The following is a 27,928-nucleotide window of genomic DNA, read 5'->3' on the forward strand; positions in this document are numbered from 1 at the left end:
GGTGGGGATGAGGAAAAAGTCGAAACGGGCAGAAAAAATTCGACAAGAAAAGAGTAGGAGGAAAAACATTTCCTCCCTACTTTTCTTCATCAAATTGTTTCCCGCCCGTCTTGGCTTTTTCCCAGTCCCCACTATCTGCCCCTGGCCTCCGAGGATGGTCGAGGTGTTGACAATTTCCTGCTTTAACTCGGGCCAATGTAGTAGTTGTTTTTTGTTTTTTTTCAATCGAAAGTCATAAACCAAAAACTTTAAGTAACCATACTACTAAATAACAACAGACGCAAGCAACCTAATAAAACAGTTACAACTCAAGCTGTGAGGCCGAAGGAAATGTTGCGATTCTCATTTTCGTCATTTCAAAGGAAGAAACCTCACAGATTTGTTTAGCATTGTATTGCTTTCTTGTGTGTGTTCACTTGGCATGAAGAAGTCGGCAAACGAGTGTTTATGTTTCGTTTGTTTCTTTGCTTTTGTAGGAGTGACCGCCCTTTCAGAGTTCCACACAAATTTTTTGGACTCACTTCACGGGTTAACAAGAAAGTGTGTGACCAAGAGAGACGCGCTTATGAAGCAGTTATTAGAAGCTAAAGACAGTGCGATGAATGACACTGCTGCTTCGACGACATATAATGAAACACTAAACACAACTGAACATGGCGAAGCCCACAGTTGACAAATTAAGACAAATGTTGAGGGGGGGGGGGGGGGTTAAAACGTACAGTACAGTCATACAAGTGACCCACCCTCCCCTCCCCAACACTTGAAGATGAGGGCCAAACATCAAAGACATGCGTACCACCTGCTGGTACTGTGGGTGGTAGGCAGGGTTCGTTAGATACTCAGTGGTTCTTGGAGGCGAATAATAATATTCTACTGATGAGACTTTTTCACGTGTATGTGTAAGGGCACTCATATTAGGGGGTGTTCACATTTAGCGATATGGAAACCGTCTTTATTCTAAAGGGATATAAAACAGACAGCCCTGCCTTGTTTGTAGGAAGAGAATTAGCATCTTGATGCAAAACAGCTGACGGGGCGAACTCGCCCGGATAAGATCCACAAGGATATGAGAGTTTGGACGGGTATCATGTAAACGAACATGGCAGCAGGAAGCGAATTGGAATGAGTATAGGTATTGCCCTCCCCCAGCCGTGTGGCTTGATGCCGACTTGCAGCAATGCACAAGAAACAACAAGTGCAAACACACATCAAATTAGTAATTGTTCTGCGATAAACAATCGTTATCTAAAGTCCAAGGTCTGTGTCCTTCAGTTTAAAACAACTTCTCTTTAATTTTAATTTTTTTTCTTCCATTTGCAGTATTTGTATACTTTGTTGCCTTCATACACGTACGGTGCGCGCCTCGAAAAACAGAGTAAAAGTAAGAGTAGTCTCTGATCGTATTTCTCAAGGACAGAAGAGCGAGTGAAACACGCTCGAATCTCCTCTCGCGAAGACACGCTCTTCCCACGCATAGCATCAACTCGTAGGAGGCTATTTTCGCGCGCTCTTCTATCCCCGACAATAATCTTTGGCAAGAATCCACGGTGCAACATGGTGCACGATAGATTTCAGCGCATTTTACTCCTCATGCTTCTGCAACATTCTCAGTTTCGAGTTTCTGTGCACAACTTATCTGTGGTGAATTGCCCACTATGTTGCACCAACTTTCCGTGCCTTTTGGTTCGGCGAGGCCTGTTATCTTATTCAATATCACGTCATGAAACCAAAGGGAGGTGCGTTTATTTCAAACTATGTACGCGTTAGAAGTGCAACAAGTTACACGTGTAATCTGCAAATGAATCCAAAGTACATCGTTAAATAGCAGAAATGGTGTAAATTACTTAAATGTAAATCTAACTGAAAATGAAAGGAAAGTTATAATCATAGTTCTGTTCCTTTACGATCTTCCACTGAACCGATCAGGATATACAAGTTTTAAAAATATTCGCAATGTTAAAATAATTTATATGTAAGTTATAATACTAAATAATTATAATTAAAAATATTCGCAAAAGTTAAATGTAAAAATTGTCCGGATAATGTATTTAAAGACGAAAACATTGAAAATGAAAGACGCTGCCATCAATTCATATTGACTCTGTACGTTTCCGATAAACTTAGATGTATATTTGGCCAAACAGAAAACGCCATGTTCTAGATATTACAATGCCTGTTATTTTTCGCGTAACAACAATGAATTCGTTGTCGAAACATTTATCACTGGTAATCTAGTTCTGTACAATAGAATGGAAAAATTGTCAAATACTTGTGAAATGTTCGTGGTTAGTCTAACGCCCAAAGTCCCGTTCGTAAATTCAAGATGTTAGCAGTCTGGCCCTTTATCGCAGAAGGATTCCCAACCGCACGTACACAAACGGGACTTTGGGCGTGATGCTCAATGAGTTTGCCTCTGAAGAGTCTCTTGGCCGAGACGAAACGCCGCGTCAGACTTATCTAGTTCTGTAAACCAAATGATTCAAACTTAAGATAGTAGGCCAAATAGTAATTAATTTTCCATATATTTGTCTGTAAAACCCTGTCAAAGGTCTGTCGAAGTCCACATGGATTGTTTGACAAATGAATGGAAAAAAAAAAGCTATCCGCACAAACAGGCTACTTTGACGCTCATTTACCCGAGGCCATTGCAATCTATTGACTAAAAAATTAAATGTTGAATAATCACGTGGTAAGTTCCATGAGGAGTTATACCAAAGTCATTTGACTTTGAGATTTGTCTTCTTGGAGTGTTATTATTGTATTCGCACCAACTGAATCTCAAATTCTAAAGTGCTATTTGGTGGGATTGGTCCATTCTTTTGCTTGCCATACCTGAAGGAAAAAAGCAAAGTTTACAGACGTGATGGGAATTAAATGCTAGGGGCTCACAGATGCCCATTGTAACGGTTCCCTAAAGTTTCGCTGACATCAATTTAAACACCAGGACACGGACAGAAAGTAAAAGAGTGCAGAAAATTTTAATTGATCTGACGCCGTTACAAGAGGCGATTTTTATGCCACTTTCAATGCAATGTCGTTACAGACGAAATTACGCTTGCAAAACCTTTTCGCAACTTGCCGTGAGGCGAGAAATTGCAGGATGTTGAAGAGGATAATTCTCTGAAAGCCATTGCAAGTTGCAGACTACATGTTACACGTTACGATATACACAAAACAATTTTTTCTGCATCTTGCAAGGCAATGCTCGGTCTTGCCGATACTGACGAGAGCACTGTATTACAAGTTGTAGAAAAACACTGCCTCGTGTGACAGCGCAAAGTGAAAAGAAACCGACGACAAAGACCGCTGTTTGGGCTTAAAAACAAGGGCGCTTTCTGACAAATATCAAGAAGAGAACGCCCCTCATAAGAAAAAGACAAGGAAAGACCTTACTCACCCTTGTGAGGGGGGTACTGTTAGTCTTCTTTTGCCTCCAACTTGCATACCTGTATGAAGACAAGAAGGAAAATCGAACCTGAATCTTCATTCACGAAAATTAATGATACCTCTAGGTTTAAGATATTCACGAAGTGATACTGAGTTCTACGTTAGGATATCAAGCAAGACTGTGTGTTTAATCCAGCAAAACACACCACTTAGTGCAGTGTTCGCTGTTGGAATAAATTCGAAATTTTGTATTCTTGATTTTCAAATTTTTGAGACTGAAATCGAGTTATAAAAACTTAACAACACAGAATACGAAGACTCCATTTCAAACTAAAAACAGGAGTCAGATTCTTAGTAGCCTATGTGGCAGTAACTAGAAAGAGGAGGGAAGAGGAATTGACCGCGAACGCTTCCCCTCTTGAGTCCTCCTCTGCAGCACATGCCAAGCAGGCTAGATTCTTAGTGGTTTTATAAACTCTGTGTCTGTTGCAAAATTGGGTGCTTTGTAATGAAACGACTAGTCTTCTGTAGTTGTTAAAGTAAAGTCTCTAAACCGACCAACCAAGCCTCGAACCACGGACCCTCCGATCGAAAGTCCGACACGCTATAAACCATTACACTACTGCGCCTCCACAGTTGAAAATACGTTTTGTTTCTTTCCCCCAGTAACAAATCCCTGAAACAGTTGCTTACTCACCAGCCACACCCAGATCCCAGCCTCTTATTACCTCCCCTGTGCCAAGTCTGAATGAAAAGGGAGGTCCACTTAAACATGCATCAAACTGTTTTTTGTTCTGGGTTAAATTGCCTTTATAATATACATGGACCTGAAATGGCAAGAAAAACAAGATTACTCAAAATTAACAGTATAGTACAAAGTTCTAACTTGAGGAGTAAATTGCCAAATCTGTTCTTGACACAGGGCTTGGTTGAAACTATGAAAAGTCAAGTCTGCAGAACATAAAGCCACGGCTACAGGAGTCACTTTCAGAAAATCTTGCACTTTAGTGTGAACCAACTGTTTTAACAAAGAAAAAGAGGAAATCTGTTCAAACATCATTTTTAAGTGATACTTGAAATGATTTTCTTTTTTCTATGTTTAAAGTTCAACAAAAGTTCTAACATGATAACAAGTCTGTAGGCCAAAGTAGAGTGGGTTTTTTTTTGTTGTTGTTGAGAAATTTAGAAAAGGCCAAATTACCACTTCTGCCTGTTTTCCTCCAGGCCCTTCAATTGAAAAAATTTTGTAAGGTTAGACTTAGCATGAAAAGTGTTACCATCTGTCCTTTTTTTGCCAAGGGTCCTTCTCCTTTCTTCAAGTCCTCTAACACAACACCTCCTGGAAGCTTCCTTTTCTTTGTCTGTCAGGTTTAAAACAAGATTGTATAGTCAGTGACCCCCACTAAAATAGATGCTAGGCTAATCCACAGACTAAAACTCTTGGCTTCATAATCTTAAGAGTGGAGCAAATACCACTAAGATCACAAAAACTCATGACTACTTACAGCTACATGTACTACTACTCTTAACTGCCTCAGGCAACAGAAGGAAAATTTCTGTTAATAATCACTGTAAATTGTATGAGCATGCCGGGCTGCATTCATTCACCTTACATGTCACTAAAACGTTTACCAGGAGTACAAGAAAAAAAGAAAAGAACAGAAATTTGCACAATTTTTCCAGGGCCCTGGAAGAAAATTCTATATGATTATCTTCAGCTCCAAACATATAGGCTCGATTTCCAGCCGCTGTTCGGGAAACAAGCCCGCGCTCCTCCCCCGGGGAGGAACAAAGACCGGACTCGAGAGAGCGGCGGAAATCAAGCCTACAAACATATGGCTCATACAGGATCTTAACCAAACCTGCAAGCTAAAGAGATTGTTATTGCACAATTGACTCTGTCAGCTTGGCTAAACAAGCTTTACCTCCATAGCCTGTGATTGATTTTTCTTTTTTTCAAGGTTCCCTTGTGGTAACTCTGTTTGATTTTGTGGTTTTCCATGTTCCTTCTTCCTAGAACTTTGACGAGAGTTTAAAGTGTTTGCTGGACTGTTAAGACTGTTATGACTTTCACTGTAATTATTGTCTAAAGTACTTCCATTCTCTTCCCTTTCAACGTCTCTATTCTTGTCAGGAACTTTTTTCTTAGCTTTCTTTTTCGGTGTTTCAGTTTGCACTTCTTTGCTTTCAAATGTATCATTTTGTTTCTTCTTCTCGTCTATATTGTCAGGTACTTTTTTCTTAGCTTTCTTTTTCGGTGTTTCAGACGTTTGCACCTCTTTGCTTTCAAATGTATCATTTTGTTTCTTCTTCTCGTTTGCATTCTTTTTGTTTGCTGCTTTCCTCACAGCCTTATTCTCTGTTTCAACCTTTTCCTCTGGAGTCCAAGATTCATCATTGCCATCATCATCATCGTCATCACCTTCACCATGCATGTTGCTCATTAAATTAAGACTTTGCTGAAGTCCTTCAGTTTGCTTTGCCTTTTTCCCTGCAGTGTCATCATTTTGTTTTTTCTTTGAATCCTTTTTCTTCTTGTCTTTCCTATTTCTTTTCTTTCTCTTTGGATTGTCCTTTGATGGATCCCAGTCATCATCACCACTCTCCTCGTCATCTTCTTCCTCATCATCATTATCATTTCCAATTTCTCCGCCTTGAAGTAAATTCCCAAGAGTTATTTCATCACTGAGTGACTCATCTTCATCTTCAGATTCTGAGTCACTAGAATCTGATGCAGATTCTAATGACTCCTCGCTATCAGCACTCAGCTCATCTTCATCCTCTTCAAATTCTAGAGCATTTGGCTCATCCATTAAATAACCTAGCCAGGGAATAGAGGAAGATCTTATTAGATAGGGATGCCTTTTAGAGAGCCCAGGAGGACCTATTAGAGATGGGATAAATAGAGAGTAAATTTAGCGAAACGGTATTCCAAATTTCCAAATTCCTCCACACCATTCAGTGAGCACATTACATATAACAGTCTGTGAATCATTTTACAAAACATGACATCATCCATACGCTGACACAATGATATTTTTGGACACAAGAAACCAAGTTTCCCTACAAGCTGACTCTTGACTTTTATCAGCCCAATTGGAATGTTACTGAAATGGCTTTGCAGTCTTGTATCAGTAAATACTAATATTTCTTGTCATACCTTCAAATAAGCCCTTTTCACCTTTGTTGTGTCCGTGTGATGGAGTGTTTATAAAGACAAATGGTCTATGGTACAGTGGAACCCTGATTTTATGATCGTTGATCTAATGATATTCCCGATTTAACAATCAACATTCTGTTTCCCGCAAAAGTTATTTATAAATCAGGAGTTCGTTTACAACGATATGATTTCGCTTTCCCCTTGCCATGTCGTTAAATCGAGGTTCCACTGTATTGTGATAAATGCCTAAAAATTGACCTGGAAAAACATCTGTCATTTAGCCGTATAAGAAACTACAAAGAAAAGACCATAGAATACCTGTCAAATGGACATCCCCAGGACCTTCCGTGAAGAATGTTACCTCTTCTCCTTCAGTGAAACAGTAATCTAAAGGTTGCTGTGGGATTTTGCCAGGTTGTAGTGTGCACAAGGCAAACTGTGCCTTATCGACTTCAATCATTACAGTCACTGGTATCGATGAGCAGTTCTGAAAACCTAGGGCAGCCATTGACAAGTGGAAGGACTTCTCCACTGTTTGGGTGTATCGCTTGCCAGAATCAAGAGTGACTCCTAAAACAACATAACGGCTTTTTCATTCACAGGGTTGATACTTGATCCTTTAGTGTCGATACTGACAAGCATTTAAATTCTCCTTACAAAATAAATACTTAACCAAATTTACAGGACATGGGAAGGAAAGGAATGATCACTCAACAAAGATAATTTTCTTGATGTTGACACAAATTCTCTCAACTAGTACTATGTACTTAGTGTAGTGTACTAATAGTGTAGTATATATGACTGTGTACTAATGGCAATTATCACAAAGATAAAGGACAAATATATAAGAATGGGGACAAGGAAAAAGTCAAAATGAGAGGGAAAATTTTTGAGGAAGAAAAAAAGGGAATTGTTTTTAATTTTTGCACCCATTAAAACGTTTTCCTTGCTCCCATTATCTGTCCCTAGGTCTCCAATGATGGGGAATAAAGGAAGGGTTGAAAAAATAGCAGCCATACAGTCACCCTCAGCCTTGTGGATACTTTTTATTTCATGGAAACAAATGCCACTAAATATATGGACAAGGAATAGCAACAGCTACCTACAGGATAATATAAGCATCATTTTTTCCAATGAAGTTTCTCTGATTTGTTGTTGTTGTTGTTTGTTGTTGCAGGACTTCGTGTCTAATTAAAATCTTTAGATTTACTGAAAAAATAGTGCTAATACAGACTTACAGAGTCATCATTTAGTCCCAATGCATAAACAGTAAATACTTTCGAAGGACTGTGTGCATCATAAAGGACCAGATATTTTTGGTTCTCTTCAGATTTTTCTCAATTTGGTGTGTGACCCAATATTTCATTTAAGGATTGCAGTCCCATATTTTTCTTCCAGCTGAAACTGGATGTTCTTTTGGTAAAAATATCCACTGAACAAGCAAACTTATTTTCCCTAAAGGCATGCCACTTTGCTACCTGCGAATATAGTTTATTCGTCGTTCGTTTAGTAACACAAATATAAGTTGGTTATCCCTAACCCTGATCCAAACGAGCCATCAATGCAAAGACCTTCAACAGTGGTAGCCCTGTACTCTTATATAATTTCTGTAGTACGTGGCTTCTGAAAGCAGCTTGGATTTTGTCGCTATAAACGGAAAACCTACTCCCAAACTCTACGCCAAGAACGACAAGCACAATAATACAAAAAGACAACAAGTATACTCACCCCAAAACATTGTGATCAGTTTAGTTTGCGAAAAGAAACCCAGATAATTTAACCGTTATTTCTCGCTGGAAATCGACTCACGTTTGGACGCCATTTTGGATTTTGGATTGCAGGCTGCGCCTGCGCAATGGAGCGGCTATATTGAAATGGCTTCTGGGTATATGTCCTCTTTCTGCCTTCCTCTTCGAAGGTGAGACGGATTTCATGTGTGGTTTTTATCGGCGATTATCTCGCCAATCCTCGCTTATACTTTCGTCAAGAGATGAAATTATTTTAGCATAGACACCAATGATTACTTTTACATTATTAAATCTTTATAATTTTGAAGGGAATTGCAAAAATTCTAATGATCACTTTACCGACCATTAGAGCGAGCAACCTGACAATAACTTTGTCGTTTACTCCACCAATTTCTTTAAAGAGGCGTTTTTAGATCGTTCAAATTTGTGTCAAAGCCTTATATTGAAGCCCCCATTGACTAGGAATATTGAATTTTTGGGCTGTGTTGGAACCCGGCAACAATGTTTATATGATTTGTCTAGCTAGCCTCGATTTATAACCGAGCATATAAGAAGCGCAAGCATAATAGAAGTATAATATGTGGAAATATTTCTTTTCAAGGTAATACAACGCAAGTATGACTCGGTATTCGACCGATCCCGAGAATACAACAAAGTCTTGCAAGGCACGAGGTTCCAACCTCCGTGTGCACTTCAAGAACACCCATGAAACAGCTGTGGCCATCAAGGGTATGCACATCCGAAAGGCTAACAGATACCTTAAGGATGTGATAGCCAAGAAGCAGATTATCCCATTCCGTAGATTCAATGGTGGCGTCGGTCGTAAAGCTCAGGTAAATTTTGATCTCTTCTCTGGTAAGTTTTTATACAAAATTAAACCGACCAGTTTCATGTGCACGAGACTTTCCAAGAGTTGTCCATCGGACCCCCCCCCCCCCCCCCTCAGTGTGTGTGTTGGGGGGGCGGGGGAAAGTGTTTCTTAAAACGGGCTTGTTTGAGTGGCTCTCCATCTCTCTATCTCCGAGCCTGAACCAGTATTGGTTTTAAAATGGCATGAATGTGCATGTGACAAGTCTAGAAGAAAAATTTGGTAGATTTCAAAAATTTTAATTTAGAAATCATAGCTTACGTAGGTTATTTCTAACCAGCCTTGCTGATAATGGAACGGTTTTCCTTTATGACAGGCCAAGAACCATAATGCTCCAGGATCTCAGGGCCGATGGCCAAAGAAAAGTGCTGAGATTCTTCTTCAGCTCCTGAAGAATGCTGAGAGTAATGCTGAGTTCAAGGTGAACATGGGCATAAAATAGGAAGGAATATCACCTTTGCATCTTATGGGTTTTGAATCTCAAATCGGGATTAATTTACCTTGTAACGCAACAGACATTCCAGTACACAGAGTGATGAAGTGTTTTGTCACAAAAATCAAATTTGTAGAGTTGTGGGATCTGATTAGGTATTTGGAAAAAGCGTTGTAGGAAATTCCCACAGACCAAATATTACCTCTTGTTTACTATTTGTCCAAAGTACTGCACACAAATCTCTGTGATGTTGCACTGGTCTCTTCAGTTTTAGAACCAGCTCTACACTAGAGAGATTTTATGGAGAACCTAGATTTGCTATATCTGAGCTGCAAAACACAGCAAAGAGCTAATTTTAGATATCAGGCATTTTTCATCATGCTCTTTCCAAATACCTCATTATTCAGTTTTTTTGATGTCATCACTTCACTACTCTGTAATGTTTAGGTTTTCCTACTCTAACTTGTAATTCATTCTGTAAACAGTAAATTATCTGCTGTTGGCCATTAGAAGAGTTTTGTAGTGTTACATTCAACGCTGTTGCCACTTGATGACATTTGTTATTACTCTTGGTTTTGTTAGCATTTGAGATCTATTTGAAAGTTTGAGATCAGGAATTTCCTGCAATTGTCAAAATTGTCAGATCTGTTGAATGATTAAGTACCCTTTAAAAGCAAACCACCAATACACACAGAGTTATATTATTGGATTCCACTGACATTCAGCCAAATAATTTGTTTTATTGTAACTGCGTAACTGTTGCATCATACGTCTCAGAAGAACACTTTCAATTTGATTTGTCTTTCTCAAAAACTGTCTCATTTCACCAGGTTAGTTTTCTTTGTTTACTGTTATTTCTTCTTTTTAGGGGTTAGATGTGGATTCTTTAGTGGTTGAACATATCCAGGTTAACGCAGCCCCAAAAATGAGAAGGCGGACTTACAGAGCCCATGGACGCATTAATCGTAAGTCATGGAACTATTGTACCTTCTGTACTTTTGTTACAATTCCTGTATGATAATTTTCCTCTCCTTAGCAACAGCAAGCAAACACTGAAATTTTATGAAAAATAGTATTGCATGAGTTAGTTATCACTCATGAGCCAAACTTTCTAGTTGTTGTTGCCAGTAGTCTGAAGTGAGAATAGCATGAAGCTGGGGTACAAAAAACTGGTTCACAGCCCTTTATAAAGAATTGAGAAGTGCGACTTACCCATGGAGGTTGCTTCCAGTGTCAGACGGGTGTACATGTATGTGGTTTATCTGGACTATACAGGGGGTAGTAAGGATCCTGAGAAAGGCATTTCCAGTCAACTGTTTGCCCTAATACACCCATTACTAGCCTATAGGCAAATTATAAGTATTGAATATCTAAATATCAATTATAAGAATGTAATAGTATAGTATAATATTATAGTGTTGACTGTTTTAGGAATGCTTTGAACTCGGTCAATTTCATGTGTTTCCTTATTTTATTGCAGCTTACATGAGTTCGCCATGCCACATTGAGATGATTTTGGCTGAGCGTGAACAGGTGGTACCACGTGGAGAGGATGAGGTGGAAGTTAAAAAAGTTTCCAAGAAGAAGTTGGCACGAGAAAAGATGAAATCCAGGGAATAGGTCCCTTCTTTGACAGCTGTATAATAAAATTTCTGAAATTGGAAGAAAAGCTTTGTGTTTTGCTTGGACATTATCTACTCTTAAGATAAATCAAAATATTTCTTACTGTATATGTTGTGGTTCAAATTTATTGTTGGTATACATTTAATCTTCCTATTTTTCTTGGGTATGGTAATGTATGACAACAAGTTTGAAACAAAGGAAAATGAAATTTAAACCAAGGATAAAATTGAACCACAACATGAACATCATTAGCTAGAATATGTGATAAAATACCTACCCAACTAAAACCAAATATCCCAAGTTTCCAATATTTTCATGGCCACCTTAAAAGCATGCCACATCTGAGTCATTTTAAAACTATTTGAAGGATAATAAAAATTTGGCCCCAGAAAATGTTTAGACATCATCTGTTCCTCTAAACTGATTTAGTTCTTGATGCATTTTGCTCTCAGAAAAAAAAATACTCGTAGAATACTCGGCCGCTTCCAAGCTATTGTCCTAAAAAGGGCTTGATGTGGAGAGGGCCACACACTTTATTGCTAAGATTCTAAGTAACGTTGTTTTGTTTTGTTTTGTTTATTCAAAAGAAAAATGTATAGGCTCTTCACTACAAACTAAACATAAAAACTGATTACCAATCAGCAAGTGGTGCATTCCTTTCTCACAAAAACCCAGAGGCAGCATTCACAAAGGTCTTCTAAGTAAAGATGGATTTGCTGGCTAAAGGTTTTTGAATTCAAACAATGGACATGCCTAGTTCTAAGATGGCTGCATGAAATGCAGAAAACTATCCCCAGGATGTTAAATTTATTTATGACATTTTATATAGGGGACCCATTTGAGTAAATATAGTCATTACATTAGAAGTAGATATGTGCGTGCATTGATCCCTGGACAAACTTTTTCCTGGAGGACAGAAAGAAGTAGACCCTGAGAAAAAGGTTGCAGAGAGGGGGGGACATCCTCTCTGCCTGTGACATTTCATCATGTAGATTGTTCTGTCGCTTTGAACCTGGAATGTAAATGGATGGTCTCAGGACCCTCTATCCAACCTTTATTGGAGGTGGCGGTATTCTGTAGTCAAGCCCAAATGATGTCCACAGAGAAATAATATCCATTCAGGCATTTTTCATTCACGTTCCCCAACTGATTGATATCAATGATTTGAGTGGTTTTCATGTGTTATGATAATCAACACACTTGCTAAAGTAAAAAAACTAAGACGAAAAACTGAAAATTGAAAAAAATCAGCCAATAATGGAAACCCCAAGTGCACCCCATAATTTCAGTCGCTCTTTCTTGGTCAAACATTTAGAACTGAAGAACGGTTATTGCTGGATTACTGGTCTCTCCTCCTGCACGGGAAAACCTCACTTCGACGCACGGGGGTGGAATGGGATAGTAACCAGTGATCATGACGTCATCCAGACATTCAAAACTGCAAGAAGAGAGACACAGAAAGTTAGGTACCGTCGCTTCCGTTTTGATTATGCAGTTGACCACATAAAAAGCGAATATTCTCTCTGAAACATCATCGGTGTCCCAGGTAAACGATTTTTAATTATGGCTGGTAAACGGATGTGTCCCGATTGCGCGGCAAGCGAGTTCTGATGTTGGTTACGTTTGGTTGTGAAGTGACTCAAGTCGGGAAGTATTACTGGAATGTCTTTAACCGAACAATACGAACAGCGCTTTTGCCACTTAAGATGTAAACACTATGACTGAAAGTAAGGTTTCTTCTTCAAGAGAGTTTTATTCGCCGCGGGCAAACAAGGTTTCGGGGAGCGAAAATGGAACGTTAGTGGAAAGAGGTGTCGTTTATAGTTCAGGTGACATTAGAACGTTTGAATTCGAAGGTTGCTCGGCAAATTTTGGAGTTGTGCTTGAAAACAGAGACTCCAGAAGTCCAAGCCGTACAAGAAGTGCTTTAGGGAATATAAGAATCATTGAAATATCGCCAGATAGTGCAGCTAAACGAGATGGAAGGCTTGCAGTTGGAGATCGAGTGTTGGAAATTAATGGCCATGATTTGAGCAGGGCAAGCTTGGAACGAGCAAGGTAACTTAAGCTTAACTTCATCAAAGTTTACAAAAAAAACCACAACGGGTAGTTTATACGTAAGTAGCGTAAACTATATAATCCGCAAGTTTGTAACTTTAAAAAATAGACTTAAAACGTTTTCTAAACGATTTCCTATTTGGTTTAGATCGAAACACATCTCAATTTACGACAATAAAATATCACAATGCGATCTTCAACCTTATCTAAATGCAATCAGTTTGTGGGCACTCTAGCTCCTTCATGATTTATTCAAAGAACTTTACACTTAAAAACTTGTATTGCCTCTGGTTTTTAAGACGTTTATACAGTATATTTTTGAAATGTTGGTCACTTTTTACCGAGGTTACAGCCTTTTGTAGCACTTTTGTGATCTGTGTTGTGTGACCTTTGTGTTATTAAAGCTTATGTCGGAGAATGGGTTTGATGTTGTTGATTTCATCCGTAAGTGTCGATGCTAAATATTTGTTGCCTAAAATTGGAAAAGACAACCTGACATCAATTAATCATTACTTTTTGGTACCTTCAATTTGGTGATGGGCAACGAAAATGTAGCCAAAATCAAAGACGTTTGTTTATCAATTATGAGGCTACCAACTAGGACAAATTAAAAATGGCTTCAATTTCAAACCTGTCTATTGTAGTTTATTTGTTTATATATATCTATATACTCCCTTCCCAGCATAAGCAATATCCACCAATGTCTTGTTTTTGAAACGAGCTTAATTAATATATTTGTTGGGTGATTCAATATTAATTCAAATATTAATTTGCAATATTATTCTTCATATCGTTCTTTTAGGTGGTACTTAGGCAGTGCTCTCCGGAGTGGCAAATTAAAAATACATGTTCTTCGAGAAAGTTCTGGAAACAAAAATACACCTCTGACAAATGGCATTGCCAGCACCATTGAAAAGATGCCTGAAGCTCTAAAACCGGTAAACAAATATTAATAAGTACACACAGTGGACAGTGTCTATATGTTATAACCCTTGAAAATGTATTTAACTGCATGCAGCTAGTTTGATGCTCTTGTACATGTATGCCTCACAGGAAATCTTTGTTATAATTTTTCTGAAGTCTGTAATTGGATTAAAATTCCTGTATTGCTAGTGTACAAAAGACCTTAAAACGGAACTTGCTCTGTCTGCACATAATTTGCAGAGATCTCCATGAGATTCAGACCAATAAATTGAAGTAAATAAGTTGGTATCATGCAGATAAGAGGGCATTATTTAAATACATTTCGTAAAAGATTTTTTAATTAAAATAACATGGTCCTGGTTCTTGAAAAGTAAAATGTTCCTTGTTTAGCAAAGATTGATATTATGTTAAGGTGGCTGTTGAACTTGAGTCAAGTGTGTGGACATTGCTTATTGAGGACATAATTACTATCAGGGAATACAATAGATCAGATATAAGGGAACTTAAGCACAGACATTACTCAGTCACGGATGGCAACCAAAAGTCGAATGTTTCCTTTTTGTAGCATGGTTTTGCTCCTTACCACAGACAGGAAAAGCTCTTGTTGATGATTGTGGCTTGATGCTACAAATGGGATGGCATGAAAACGCTCCTAAAAGGGAAAAATTCAATTTCCGTTTGCCATCCGTGGCTCTAAAACATCTGTGCTTAAGCTCTACAATATAGAAATTTCATGTTCGTGTACACTTATGAGTACCTTAATTCACCCAAGTCGAAACTTTTGTTTTCTTTATGATCAATAAAATCCCATACAGCTCATCTATTTGAAACTGTAGAAATCGCTCCAACTGCCTTGCCTTGAGATTTTGGTTAGAAAATATCTAAGTGAATGCCCCAAATGAAGATGGCTAGTGGCCTGGAGAAAAATACAATTTGCTAAGTGGGAGAAAGAGCTTTATGTTAGTCAGACAACAGTCATTACATGTATTGTCGCAAACAACACTGTCTTGTATATTTCTTGGATCGGCTGTTAAATGTTTGATAGCCAAGTCCTGAGGTTTACTTTGCTAATCTTTATATTTTGATGTGCTTTCAAGATACAGAAGAATGCAGTGAAAAAGATTCATATTCTAAAGGACAGCCGTGGGCTTGGAGTACAAATATCCATGAAGTTAAACCACAGCACTGGAGAAAAAGGAGTGTATGTGTCTGATGTGAGTCCTGGTGGGGCTGCCGCAAGGTAAGATGGGTATATTGGAAATTATACCTTTCAGATTAATTTTACATGTGATCTTGTTGAATGGATAACACGACATGTTAGTAGTACAATCAGACTGCATTTGTTAGGTACGGATAATGTCTATTTTCAGAAAATATCCATACCCTCCCCCTCTCCCTCCCCCACAGAAGGGATTGTAAATTTCAGGAGAGTGAAGCAGTAGCATCTCAAAAACCCACTATGAAGCTATATGTAAATTTCAAGTAGGGTAGGGTTCTTAGAAGAAACCCCTACCAGGGGGGAGGTATAAATATTTCTGGAAGTACACAATTTGATAATCACCCCTCCCCCAGAAGTTTCTTTCACTAAGGCTTTGATTCTCATGTCACACTTGCGTTTGCGTCAACAAGTCGTGTAGTAGAACACTCTCTCCTAATCTCTGATTACTACTTATATATTCATAAAACTCATAGTTTCTAACAAACATCTTATTCTGAAATGTTGTGTTTCCAGCAATTTTTTTAAATTTTAGTTTATGATTCAACGCTGTTACGTTAAAGAGACACTGGCCTTGCGTTTAGTCCAACTATCATCCCAAATCAATATCTCAATAACACATTTGGGATATTAAGTTGTGATTCAAGAATCAGTATATGTTTTGAGTTTTGGTATATTTAACCGTTTTTGTTGCAAGCTAGTATATTGATTTAAGAGTTTTAATTATTTTATTGGTTTGTGTATGCATAACTGCGTAATTGAATGATGTTGTGTTTTCATTGGTTGATAATTCGTTCAATTTACTTTTTGAAATATTGGTTTGTGTTTAATCAACACAACAATAATATTAGTGGTTTTAGTGTATTGGGTGATACAGCTGTGTAATTGGCAGGCTTGAAATATTTTGATTTGTTGCTACTGTCAACAGCCCTCTTATAATGTGTTGTTAAAGTGCATTCAATGAGCTTTAGAGAGGCTGGAGCCGTACTAGTTACTAATAACAGCCCTGTTAGTGGTTGGCAATTTTGCCACTTAAAGTTAATTATCTGCCACAAGAGAGGATGAATTGTCTGCCCCTAAGGGTCCCTCTTTACTTGGCAAAGTTTTGAATTGCTGCCAAACTATTCAAAACTTTCCTGTACAAGAATTCACAAATGCCATCATCCTGCCAAGTTTGGATTCAACAGATTTTTTTCATGGTCACAATCACAGTAAACAAATGTCAATGAAGTACATTTGATCTCGATTTTTTGGTCATGAAAAATAAATTGGATGAGGGGGCCACGCATCTACATGTAGTAGAGAATCTGTGATGCTGCATTGGTGAGCTGTTACCAACTTATTAACTTAAGTTGGTGAGGTAATATGGCCGCTGTAACTTTAGAGATTTGAGAGCTGATGTTTTGAGCGCTATTCCTTTGTCATTCACTCTGTGGTGGTCAAATTAAATTGCCTAATCATGCAACTTAGTTGATTAAACCAAAGCTAAAGCTTAGTGCTGACATGCTCTTGCTTTACTCTGGAGTTACATCTTGACCTCTGACCTCCGTCGCAGGTTTGCTAAACTGGCCCTTACTATGAATCGCTTCTCCTGTGATGCTTCTTACTTTATTACAAAACAGTTGTTAGAGGGGCGCTTCAGGCTTAAGGCTCAATATAGTGTTTTTTTTATACAGGGATGGCCGTCTCAAGGAAGGTGATGAACTTTTGTGGATCAATGGTCACAGCTTAATCGGCATCACTCAGCAAGAAGCAGTGGACTTGTTACGAGCATCACCCAAACTTATACAGCTTGTCATCTCAACACAGGTGCAAAGCATTTTGTGTTTGTCACATAGCTTGTCAAATGACATCCTCCAGCAGACAACAGCTTCATTAAAAAAATAAATTTGTGTGTATAATCACTTATTTTACAAATACATATACTGTAAATTATCCGGGTGAGTGTAGTCCTGAGATGGACTGTCTGAGTTGACATTGACCTCATTTGCTGTATTATTATTAACAACAGTTATTTACATAGCAAAACATTTCAACAGCCTGAGCAGAAGTCATCATCAGAGTCAAGTAAATTGTGGAACATCAATAGATGGTATAAATGTCACTGGTTGTTGACCTGATTGGTCCATGAAGTTGACATGTTATTGGTCATTTGTCAGTTTGCCTGTGAAGACTGTAAAAAGTGATCGGTGCATTTTGATCCGTCTTTTATAAGTCAAAATGTCCTTGGTCTATTGTCAGTAAAATAAGTTGTTTTTGTCCATTGTTTGTCTGTTTTCTTGATGTTATCAATAAGTTGTTTGTAAGGTGCAGTTGTTTGCCAACAACAACTTTTGATGTAACTCCTGTGTTCAAACTAGTTACAGAATCACTTGTTTAGACAACGTACAATCTTAATTTGAGATACAAATTATTTTAATGGTCAACATATGCCATCATTGCATCCTGTGCAATCACTGCATTTGGTCAACTTGTATTTGCTGTTGCCTTAAATATAAATGTATTTAAGGATGGTGCCTACTATTGTTACTGCGCATACGTTCTGCGCATCTGGAGATACTCGGGTTTCCTATGGGTGGTGCCTACTATAACAGGGATATTTGTGCGCGCCTTAAAACTATGCAGAGAAAGCAGAACTTAGCAAGTGATTTTGGTACCCAAAAAGAAAATTGGGGGTAACCATGCATTTTTCAGAGATAATAAAGCTTCAATTTGGAAAAAAGCGCCATACATTGCTTTGTATTTTGCTTAGTTATCTCTAAAAAATGCCTGGTTACCCCCAATTTTCTTTTTGGATTTCAATAGCCGCTACCAAGATCTGCTTTTCCCGCATAGTGATAAACCGTGCAAAAATACTTCGCTTTAAGTAGGCACCGTCCTTAGCAGACTGAGTAGTTGTAATTACTATTATGATGGCCATTATCCTATAGAGATGAGTAAGAGAAATTTTTTTGCATCTAAATTGTTGAAGGTGATTATTATGAACAATATTATTATGATTATCAGTTGCCTCTTGTTATTATCCAATCATTATATTGTTTAATTTTAAAACCCTTTAGTTTGCAGTTCTGACTTTGTCATTTCATGACCAGTTATTGCAATGTTGCTCTCTGCAGGGTGATACATCTACTGAGAAAAAACCGATGTCAAGAGGTCGATCAGAGTCTCAGGACAATATCGATAGAAAAGACATTATAGATAAAGAAGACCATTTGATAAGACTGAAACATCGTGCTGCATCTGTAGACAATCTGTTCAACAAAAGTAGCAAGAAATCTTTCGAAAACACTAAAGTGAAAGTTAAAAGCACTGAAAACTTACATCAAAATGCTAACTACAAGTTAACAGACCATCATGCGGAAAACTTACAATTACTGAAAAATAGTCCTACCAGAATAGTTGATCATAGCCCTGACAAGGATGATGTGAAGAAACATGCTGAAATACCGGAGAAGGCACACAATAAACAAAGTAATTTTCCATTGAATGGAAGCACAGCAAGCCTCACCAATGGTAGGCATCGGTCGTCAAGTACTTCATCTGAGAGTTCCAGTGAGGCATCAAGGCTAAAATCAGAAGACATCTTGATTTCAAAAGAAGATGAAAGCTTAGACAGTGAGCCAGTTACGTTAGAAGACAAACCTCTCAAAAAGGGCCCAGCAAAAAATATGTCATCTGTTAAGACACCACCATCAATGGTTGCAAAGGGTGCAAAGAAACAAAAACCTGCAAGTCCTTTGTTATTAAATTCTTCCAAACGAAAAGTCAGTGATAGCAAAACAAGCTTAGCTCCAGGTCAAATTTCACCTTCACTTCCGAGACCTCAATCACCAGGAGGTATGGGCATTGCTTTTCCTGCACGTTATCTTGGGGAAACCTCTCCTAAAGTCATGACAGTAGGTGTGCCAACACCTGCGCTTAAAGTGATCGGTAGTAATGAGCGGGATTCTCCTCAAGCCAAGAGGAAAGGAAGTAATGATGCCACACAGAGACAGAATGGTGTTAAAGGAATGGAGGAAGAAGTTGTGACAATAGTCTTGGTAAAGGGAATGAGTGGTAAAGGTCTTGGGTTTACCATTGTTGGAGGTAAAGATTCACCTCATGGTGATATGTCTGTTTATGTGAAGAATATTCTGCCTGGTGGTGCAGCTGAAGCAGATGGGAGAATGAAAAGAGGTACCTTAAAACATAATATTGCATTAAATTTTATTTATTGCATTTTGTCGGTGTTTAAAGGAAATTGCCACATCTCAAATGATTCATATAACAATATCAGTTTTCAGAATCCTCTGGGCTATTCTCTATAGTCTAGTAGATAACCTTTGTCAGTTGGGACACAGTTATAAAGGACTCTTTTCTTGTTTGTCACCTGCAGCTTTTCATGTTACAATGATTCCTGTACGTTCTCTAATTGTGTTCTCTGTAGTTTGTTATCAGTTGGCTATTTCATGCTGTCGCTTAATATACCTGTCGGTAAACAATTTTTCTCCCTTGAGTGTTTGAGACTCAGCTAGGGTTCAACTTTATATAGGGTTAGTAAGTTGATACTAATTTTTATTAAACATTCCAAGCCATGGTGACAATGCTCACACAGAGATGTACCAAAATGATCTTGAATGAGAATAGAAAGACCAGGGCACCTGACTGTCTGGTTTCTCTGACCTTACCACACTCTTTTGTTGCAGACTGAATGAATTTAATGTGCAACAAATTTATTTACTATTTTCACAGGCGATGAGGTGTTATCAGTAAATGGAAAATCATTTGAAGGTTTCACCCACAAAGAAGCTTTGGATACCTTTAAGGTAGATTGTAATATTAAATGTATGTTAATGTCAGACTTTCACTTTTTACTGTCCACCCCCCTATGGCTGAAAATTCCTGTTTGGCTTCAAAATTGCTTTAAATAAGTTTGGCTTTTTCAGCCCCGCCCCTATCAAAAGTTACAATGACCTACCTTTCATAGGGTGGATTTGAATATTGTCTGGTACTAAAAAATAAAATTAAGTAAATGGGAATTTCAGTGGCACATCCACAGAGTGGCTCTTTGTCCACTATTTCCAGGTCAAATTGTAATTTTTGGCGGTAGAAAAACCAGAGAACCTTGAAATAAACTCTCAGAGCAGTGACAAGAACCAACAAAAAACTCAGCCCACATATGGGTTCATTTCTGGCAGGAATCAAACCTTGGGCCACATTTGTGGGTTGAGGAAAGTGCTCTCACCACCTCTCCTTCGCTGCTCCCCAATTATCAGAAAAGTTCCTGGCTACACAATTCACTTTCCCAGATAATTTGCATACAGTCTGATCTTCTCAACAAACCTTTTCTCCTCAAAAAGAAAAAAAGTTTCAAGTAAACATTACATACAAGTCATATAGTTTTTTTTTTTTACATTCATTGTGTAAAGATGTAGATTTATGTGGGACAACTTTCAAAAAGTCATGATGTTATTCAGCCCCCAAAAGTGTCAAAAAATAAGGAATAAATTTAACCTTTTATGGAAAACAAAGTTGCAATTATTGTGTTAAATAGGCCTATAATTTTGTCTAATGTTTGTTGACTTGCATTCTAGAAATCGTTGTGTATTCTCTCCTTGTTTTGTGATTTTAATGTGAGAAGAGAATGGGATTGGGATAAATTTGAATTAAAATTGCTTTGTATTCTTTGTTTTCATATCTTGTGAGCAGAATCATTTGTATTCCCCATGAAAAACAATAGAACAAGAGAGTTGTTAACAGCATGTTCTATTTTGCATGTTCCTGAAAGATTTATCAAATAAGAAAAATTCATTTGTTAAATAGATCATTGATCAGTTAATTTTTGAAAGCCGAACTAAACCCAGGCCTTCATTAACTGGATTTGTGTTGTTGTGGTTTGCTGTTTTGTTATTCAAAATAAAGATAGTTTAGTTTAATTCAATTATGGGTGGGGGTCATAGTAATATCATTTTGTTTGGCCTTAGACACATTTTTGTATTAAATATTAAACAAGTGCAGATTGCACCTGCCTTTCAGTGTGTAATTGAACAAATGATTTATCAAAACAAACAAAAAAAACTCATTCACACATAACATTGAAACAAAAAAACTAATTAATTCATAAATTCATACATGATGGTCAACCACTGTTGTATTCCTTTTCATAAACTTTGAAGATGAAAATATTATTTTAAAATGTGTCCACATCAACAGTCTTTGTAAGTAAGTAGGTAAGGTACATGTGGGTTCTTGAAAGTTTAATTTAAATTTGTGAGGCAAAACAGTCTGAATTTTTTGTAGTTTAATATTTTCTTTCTTGTTAAATTGTTTGTTCTGTATCAAATGACAGGTGAAATTTAAGAACTTTTGTTGTTGTGAATTATATTTTTGCAGAGTATTCGCAGGGGAATTGTGACTTTGAAAGTACGAAGAAACAGCCCTGGAGCACCAAGCTTGTCCGCATTTACAACCCCCAGAAGTTCACCAGGGAGCTCGCGCCGTAATAGTAAAGATGTAACTGCAGATGATTCGACAAGCTCAAGCAGTTCTTCATCGCCAACAATGTTTCGAAAGCTTCGTCAAAAGAGAAACAAGAAAGGGAAAAGCATTGAACTTGTGCTGTATAAAGGTGCGATGTTTTGATATTTGAGGCTGATTTTTATTATAATTGGTAATTATTGCTTTAAGTTATGTTTTATTGATTCTGATTACAATTGTTTAACTTGATTTTATTTTAAGTTAAAGTTTTGCTTTGCTTTCACTTGTCAAAATTTGTCATCTGTAGATTGTATCTTATTATAATTATTATTCTTCATTTTATTGTTTGATGTTGATCAAACCTCCAAACTTACCAGGTCATAAAACACCTTAGCTTAATGATCTGTTCTGTAGACAAATTATCAGCACCATGTTTTATGATAATGTTATCTACTCATTATAATCCAAACTATGAAATTGCACTGAATTGAAATTATCCTTAGATAACAAATCTTAAAATACTGCTGCAATAAACAGCATCAATTTTAACACATTTTGGAGAAAGCCATGCATCACTGGAAATTTCTGAATATTCAGTCATGCTTAAATTCTCTTTCTACGTCAATATTTTCCTGATATGAAGCTCCACAGGGTACATGTCCAGTGTGATTTATGGGCCCTTATGAGTTATCCTAGTCAGTGTAAAATATGGCCAAATTATAAATATCTCTCTTGTTCACAGTAGATTATTTCTTAGATAAATAGAAAATTTGAGAAACATAAGGCTACAGTACAGTACAGTGTAAAGTGTACAGTATTGAACAGGTTTTGTTCAGTCAACAATTTACTCTGCTATTTAGCACTGCAATGCACAAAATAGTTTTGAGTATGATTCAGTACAACTTCATTTAAAGCTTTATAATTAATCCTAGGGTGTATTGTAGAAAGTGGTTAAATAGAAGAAATCTACCAAGATACTGATCATTCAGATCAAGTTTACATATACATGTAATAAGGGTTGCAAATGGTAAAGCTGAGACTTGCCAAGACTGGCCTGGCCTATGAGCTACATTGTACCAAACTGAAACTGTCAGAACTTTAAGGCCTCATACATTTGCAGTGTTGCTAGCAAGCTCAGAAAACAGATATTACAAGATTTCAAGGTCTGGTCTTAAAAGTTTGAGATTCCTAGATTTCTAGAAAACTTTAATTTGTGACTGTGTATTTTACAAGGGACCATTATGCGCTCTTTGTTATTTAAAGAAGCAATAAGATATATGTAAAATTGAAATTCAAAAGACTTACAAGATGGTTAGTTACTGACTGAATTACTTGTTTATCTTTATTATTTTTCAGAACCTGGGAGTAGCCTGGGAATTGGATTAGGAGGGACTAATTCCTCTTCCAAGTTACAAGGGATCTTTGTTCAGTGTATTATTGAAGGATCGCCTGCCGCTAATGATGGGCGATTGAGGTAAAATATTTTACGTTAAAACACAGATAATCCTTTCTAAATTTAGCTGATGAAGATAAGATCTGAGTTATGCTTCTCTAATGTTAGTTTCTGTACCAGAGTCAGTGAAGTTGTGAATATTCCACCAATAAAGTGAAATGCCAAGTCACTAATTTAAACTGATTATGCACAGAAGAAAAAATGAAAAAATATATTGGCAGGACTGTTCTCCTTTAATATGACCTTCCTGGTAATTTTTCTCAACTATCATAACTGTCCAATAATGTCAACACAAAGAGGAACTTGCCCTTAAAAGTCAATTTTGAACTGTAACGTTGTCTTCAGACAAAAATGGGGAGGGAGGGGAGCCAGAAGAAAATTTTCTTTGTTTTCTTTTTCATGTGTCGTATAATTTAATGTATAAATTTTATTTACTGTGACATTTTTATTTTTGTTAATTTTAATTTATTTAATATGTATTTCATAAAACAGCTTCAATGTTAATCAGTGGAAACTATTTGAAGTTTGTTTTCATAAAGTGGCAATAGCAATGTGTGTATTCTCCTCCCATTGTTGGCAGAATCTGTTTAAACGTCAGAGTTTTTATCTTTGATGATTTATCATTTCTTATTGCATACTGGTCACTATCATCTTATGGCTTAAAGGGCTTACTTAATAATTTGTATTAGAACGCTTACTTTGTGGATTAAATGTTAGAGTTTACAAGGGACATACATTTGAATATTTCATTGTATCTGTCCTTGAAATTCTTTTGACTTTGTTTCTTTCTTATTTTACAGAAATGGTGATCACCTACTTGAAATAAATGATCAGACACTTGATGGTCTGTCAGTGGAAATGGTATATAGTATTTTGGACAAAGTTCCTCCAGGGAAAGTTTACATCAAAGTAGTACAGAGTGAGACAACAGAAAAGGTTCCTATGCAGATAAATGATGCACTGACAAAGCTTCAAAGTGAGCAGCAGCTGCTTGATAAAAAGATGCCTGTGAAATCCAAGAGTGTAGGGACAGCATCAACCCTTTCAGGCGCTTCAGAGAGCTCTGAATCCTTTGGTGAGTTGGGTTTTTATTTTGACATTCAAGTGGCAATACATATCTTATACCTGACAGCTCCCACACATCTTTCGAAATCTGGTTAGTTTGAAATGACAATCCCATCAATTTGACTTGGGAAAAGTTGGCTGGTACATGTACGTGTATATTAACTCTGGTTTTACAAAGTGAAGCATAATCCAGCTCCTCCTCCAAAGTCTGTCACTGGCTGATATTGCAGTGGCAATTCCAGAACTTTGTGTAGGGCTGGAACTTGTGGAATATGTCCAGAAATGCATGCTAATAATGTTTGCTCTTTATAATAGACATAAAAAGTGTTCTTTATCCTTAATCCTCACTAAATAATTTGATTACTGATAAATGGAAAATTATATGACAGTTACAAATAACTTTGTCTTACTTGAAGTACCCAAATACAGAGTAGCATACCCAGAATGAAAACATGTCAGCTTAAATTTAAAATATTTTAAATCATCATCCTCAAGTCTGATCACTGGCCAATGGGTGATACAGAGTTAGTACAATGTCCCCAACAAGCAGACTATGCTAAACAGTGAGACACATAAATAAAGTTCTTCTCACTGGCTTTATGTGTGACTCTTTCTCAGCAGATAATATGACAAGCCTTTCATCATCTTGTGAACCTCTTATACCACTCTCTACTGAACCAAACAAGAAAAAGAAGGTAATAAGTCTGTTGGTTGACTCCTAAGAATGGAAAATAGCCAAACATAGAAGCTATGCTATCACTCATTTTCAGTAGAGCCTATCCCCTTATCCTTGCGCCAAACCTGGAGAAATTAACATTTTTGAGAACAAACTGGCAAAAATTCCTCATTGTGGTACCAATGCGCTGTTCAAATGTCCTACAGTACAGTTTGGGGGCTTACAGTATTACCCAGAGCTAAAGCAAAGAAGTCTTCTAGCAACCATTCATATCTTCATATATCCTCTCCTTAGAGGTAGCTAGCACAAGAAATGTTACTTCTGTTTCCTGTTGCATGAATGCTTGACCCTCAGATGGAGATTGTAGAAGATCCCCACTAATGATGCACTGGGGCACTGCAGCAATTGACTCATTTATACCTTTGTGATGATTTACAAGGAAGAGTTCTTTATGGCAGATGTTGAACATCATGCATGTAAACTTCTAATGGTTTGCTACATACCACCCATGCCTTCTTAAGTTATCCTCTCTTTGTAAGACGTTCCTGACAGTTTTTTTCAAGTAAAATCCCACAAAATCAAATGACTAGTAATGATTTTATTGACAATTTCAGGTTATTGTAATTTGGGTTTGCCTTGCATTTTGTAGTCCATTTATTTCCTTATAATCCTTGTCATTCACCCATCCTAAGTGGTTTCTGCAATTTAGTCAAACAGTTAGAAACTATATTAAAGACCCTTTTGTGTTATTTTGTTGCAGTCACAAACTCAACAGGAAGCAGATGATGCTGTCTTTAGAGACATTGAACCAGGTATGTCGGAAAAACTTAGCTCACAATAACTGTCATGCAATATTTTAAAAGAAGTAAAGTCTCAGCTTTCAGTACTGTAATGAATGACTCATCCCCAGTGGTCTCTCAGTCTCTCAGTCTATGAGAGAAGCGCAGCTGAGGGGAGCACAGCCCTGCGATTTCCGCATCCCAATAGAGACTGGGGACAAGTCAGCTGTAATGAAGACTTTCCAATGATCAAAGGACAGAAGGTGGAACGTCTTCGCCAACTACAGACTGGTTTCTTGGTGCATGTTCCAAAGATTACATTCCTAGGTCCCAGTTTCTTGAGCATATACACTTGTCTAGGGGAATTTTATCAGGGACAGTCCAATTTGCTCTGTGATTGTTCTGTTTTTTTGTTTGTTTTTTTTTGTTTTGTTTTGTGTTGTTTTTTTTAATGGTGTCGACTTGTCCCAAGACAAAGGGAGAAGATCAGTTTTGGAGGACAACTCCACAGGCCATTTGTCTTGATTAACATTAGTTCAAACTCTTGGGACAAGTCTCAGGCACTAACGTTCTGGCGACAGTATCAGGATTTGTCATTAAAATTGGTAGTTCACTTGAAGGGTATTGGTGTACCACTGGACCCTTGTGTGTACCAAGCCTTAGTGACCATAACATCCTCATTAGTATCATTGTGAAAGCTTCAAAATCATCATGATCATTTTTTGTAGGACTAAACTTTATTCTTTATTTCAGATTCGTCTGATTATATTGAAGACATCTTTACAATTATAAAACAACCCACAGGTCAGCCAGAACATTATTTATTGGTATTATTTCTTCTTCATTACTTTACGGTGCTCTTTTTCTCATTTCATGATATTTAAATCTCACAAAGGGGGATCATTCAGTCCAAGTTGAACAACAAAGTAAAGCTCTGAGCTAGCACCGATCAATTTGAACCTTCAACATTCCACCCCACCTCCCAGGCGTACTCCAGGCAATGTGTACATGGGTTTTTCTTGTTTTGGAGGAGTTGAGGAGTTTTTCAAGGACAGGATTTCGTCTTTGTGTGCAAATGGTTTACTCACAGTGGGTTTACAAACAGTTTTTGAAGTTGTCATTTATGTATCCCTGTCTGCAAAGAATGAACAGTGATTGATTGAAGCTAAAAATTTGTCGTTGAAGAGAGGCCTTGTCGCACTTTAGGGTGTGGCAATTGAACGCCTTTTTGATCCTGGAATGTGGGAACTATTTGAACAGGCCAACCTTCAAAGGTTCAGTTGCCTAGGGGCTTCCCGAGGGGGTGGGGAGTGTTGAAATTTTGAATTGATCACCACATTATGTATCCATCAGGCAGTCTAGGCATGGGTGTCACTATCGACAAGTCTCGTGGAAACACCATTGTTGAGGGAGTGTCAATCAAAAGTGTCATTGAAGGAGGATCAGCTGCCTTGGCAAGGAGCCCCAGGAAAGTCGGGTTGAAACTAGGTAAGGGCACAGATCAACATAGCATGTGCATGGATGAGGGTAAAGGTCCATTTAAACGGTTTCAACATTTGCTTCAACATGCGTTCAACACTTACCAAATGTCATTGTTGAAAGTGTAAAAAATGTTGAAAGCGTGTTGAATCAAACTTAAATTGGTTTAATCTTTCATTCAACATTGATTCAAGATTTCTTTTGCTCTCGAAAATGTTGAATGGCGTTGAAGCCATTGGATCATTCTGTTCAACATTAGTTCAATATTAGTCCCAAATTTACCCAGCATCCGTTCAACGTTTGTTTAACGAATATTGGTCTTGAAATTGTTGAAACCGTTTAAACTGGCCTTGACATGTCATAGTCATTACCATATCAGTCCTTTACACACAGTATTGTATAGGTCAAAAGCTCAGCTGTGACCAGCTTTGTCGCCTCATGCCAACTTTTCAGCAATAAGTGAACAAGTGGATAGTACCTCTATCCACTATCTATTCAATAGGAATAATAAGTTAATTTAAGTATCAAATCATTCAGCATTAATTGGAGAAATGTTATAAACTGAAAGTAACATTTGTTAAAAATCACAGCTCCTGGGAGGGA

The 27,928-nt window shown here is 37.5% G+C and overlaps 4 protein-coding genes across 6 annotated transcripts in view; 3 read left to right on the forward strand and 1 right to left on the reverse strand.

The window, feature by feature from the left end:
• Window positions 1–8,265, forward strand: part of LOC146468322 (uncharacterized) — a 29,162-nt gene extending 20,897 nt beyond the window's left edge. The window contains exon 15 of one of the 2 annotated variants that reach the window (XM_085124993.1): window positions 7,517–8,265. In XM_085124993.1, coding sequence (XP_084981119.1) covers window positions 7,517–7,537 — 21 coding nt within the window. In that variant the 3' untranslated portion in view covers window positions 7,538–8,265. Of the gene's footprint in view, window positions 1–476; window positions 2,686–7,516 lie in introns of those variants that run through there. The other variant, XM_085124992.1, reaches the window with a different exon arrangement.
• Window positions 1–11,265, forward strand: part of LOC146468317 (large ribosomal subunit protein uL22-like) — a 75,464-nt gene extending 64,199 nt beyond the window's left edge. Inside the window, exons 1-5 of one of the 2 annotated variants that reach the window (XM_085124996.1) lie at window positions 8,338–8,465; window positions 8,897–9,128; window positions 9,480–9,584; window positions 10,465–10,561; window positions 11,077–11,265. In XM_085124996.1, the coding sequence (XP_084981122.1) occupies window positions 8,913–9,128; window positions 9,480–9,584; window positions 10,465–10,561; window positions 11,077–11,216 (558 nt within the window). In that variant the 5' untranslated portion in view covers window positions 8,338–8,465; window positions 8,897–8,912 and the 3' untranslated portion in view covers window positions 11,217–11,265. Of the gene's footprint in view, window positions 1–8,337; window positions 8,466–8,896; window positions 9,129–9,479; window positions 9,585–10,464; window positions 10,562–11,076 lie in introns of those variants that run through there. The other variant, XM_085124997.1, reaches the window with a different exon arrangement.
• LOC146468325 (46 kDa FK506-binding nuclear protein-like) lies at window positions 1,268–8,422 on the reverse strand. The gene is made up of 7 exons (XM_085124994.1): window positions 8,276–8,422; window positions 6,866–7,117; window positions 5,313–6,208; window positions 4,665–4,748; window positions 4,085–4,214; window positions 3,398–3,446; window positions 1,268–2,832 (listed from the first exon to the last, which is right to left on the reverse strand). The coding sequence occupies exons 1-7, from the start codon at window positions 8,283–8,285 to the stop codon at window positions 2,754–2,756; spliced, it is 1,500 nt and encodes a 499-aa protein (XP_084981120.1). The 5' UTR covers window positions 8,286–8,422; the 3' UTR covers window positions 1,268–2,753.
• Window positions 11,266–12,655: 1,390 nt separating the features above from the next.
• The window catches only part of LOC146468326 (uncharacterized), a 29,589-nt gene continuing 14,316 nt past the window's right edge, over window positions 12,656–27,928 (forward strand). Inside the window, 12 exon segments of the mRNA XM_085124974.1 lie at window positions 12,656–13,277; window positions 14,080–14,215; window positions 15,299–15,441; window positions 17,094–17,226; window positions 18,534–19,593; window positions 20,149–20,222; window positions 21,790–22,024; window positions 23,230–23,347; window positions 24,127–24,401; window positions 25,013–25,086; window positions 26,545–26,650; window positions 27,200–27,334. Of these exon segments, the coding sequence (XP_084981100.1) occupies window positions 12,937–13,277; window positions 14,080–14,215; window positions 15,299–15,441; window positions 17,094–17,226; window positions 18,534–19,593; window positions 20,149–20,222; window positions 21,790–22,024; window positions 23,230–23,347; window positions 24,127–24,401; window positions 25,013–25,086; window positions 26,545–26,650; window positions 27,200–27,334 (2,830 nt within the window). The 5' untranslated portion in view covers window positions 12,656–12,936.

This window comes from Pavona decussata, unplaced genomic scaffold (assembly GCF_977016875.1).
Source record: "Pavona decussata unplaced genomic scaffold, jaPavDecu1.1 SCAFFOLD_133, whole genome shotgun sequence".
Taxonomy (NCBI): Eukaryota; Metazoa; Cnidaria; class Anthozoa; order Scleractinia; family Agariciidae; genus Pavona; species Pavona decussata.

Bases quoted from the DNA above. Each gene is read 5' to 3' on its own strand.
- LOC146468325 (XM_085124994.1), bottom strand. The intron at 6,209-6,865 runs GTATTCTATGGT...TTCCCTGGCTAG, and splicing joins TGGGGATGTCCATTTGACAG to GTTATTTAATGGATGAGCCA. The intron at 4,215-4,664 runs GTAACACTTTTC...TTGCCATTTCAG, and splicing joins TGGCAAAAAAAGGACAGATG to GTCCATGTATATTATAAAGG.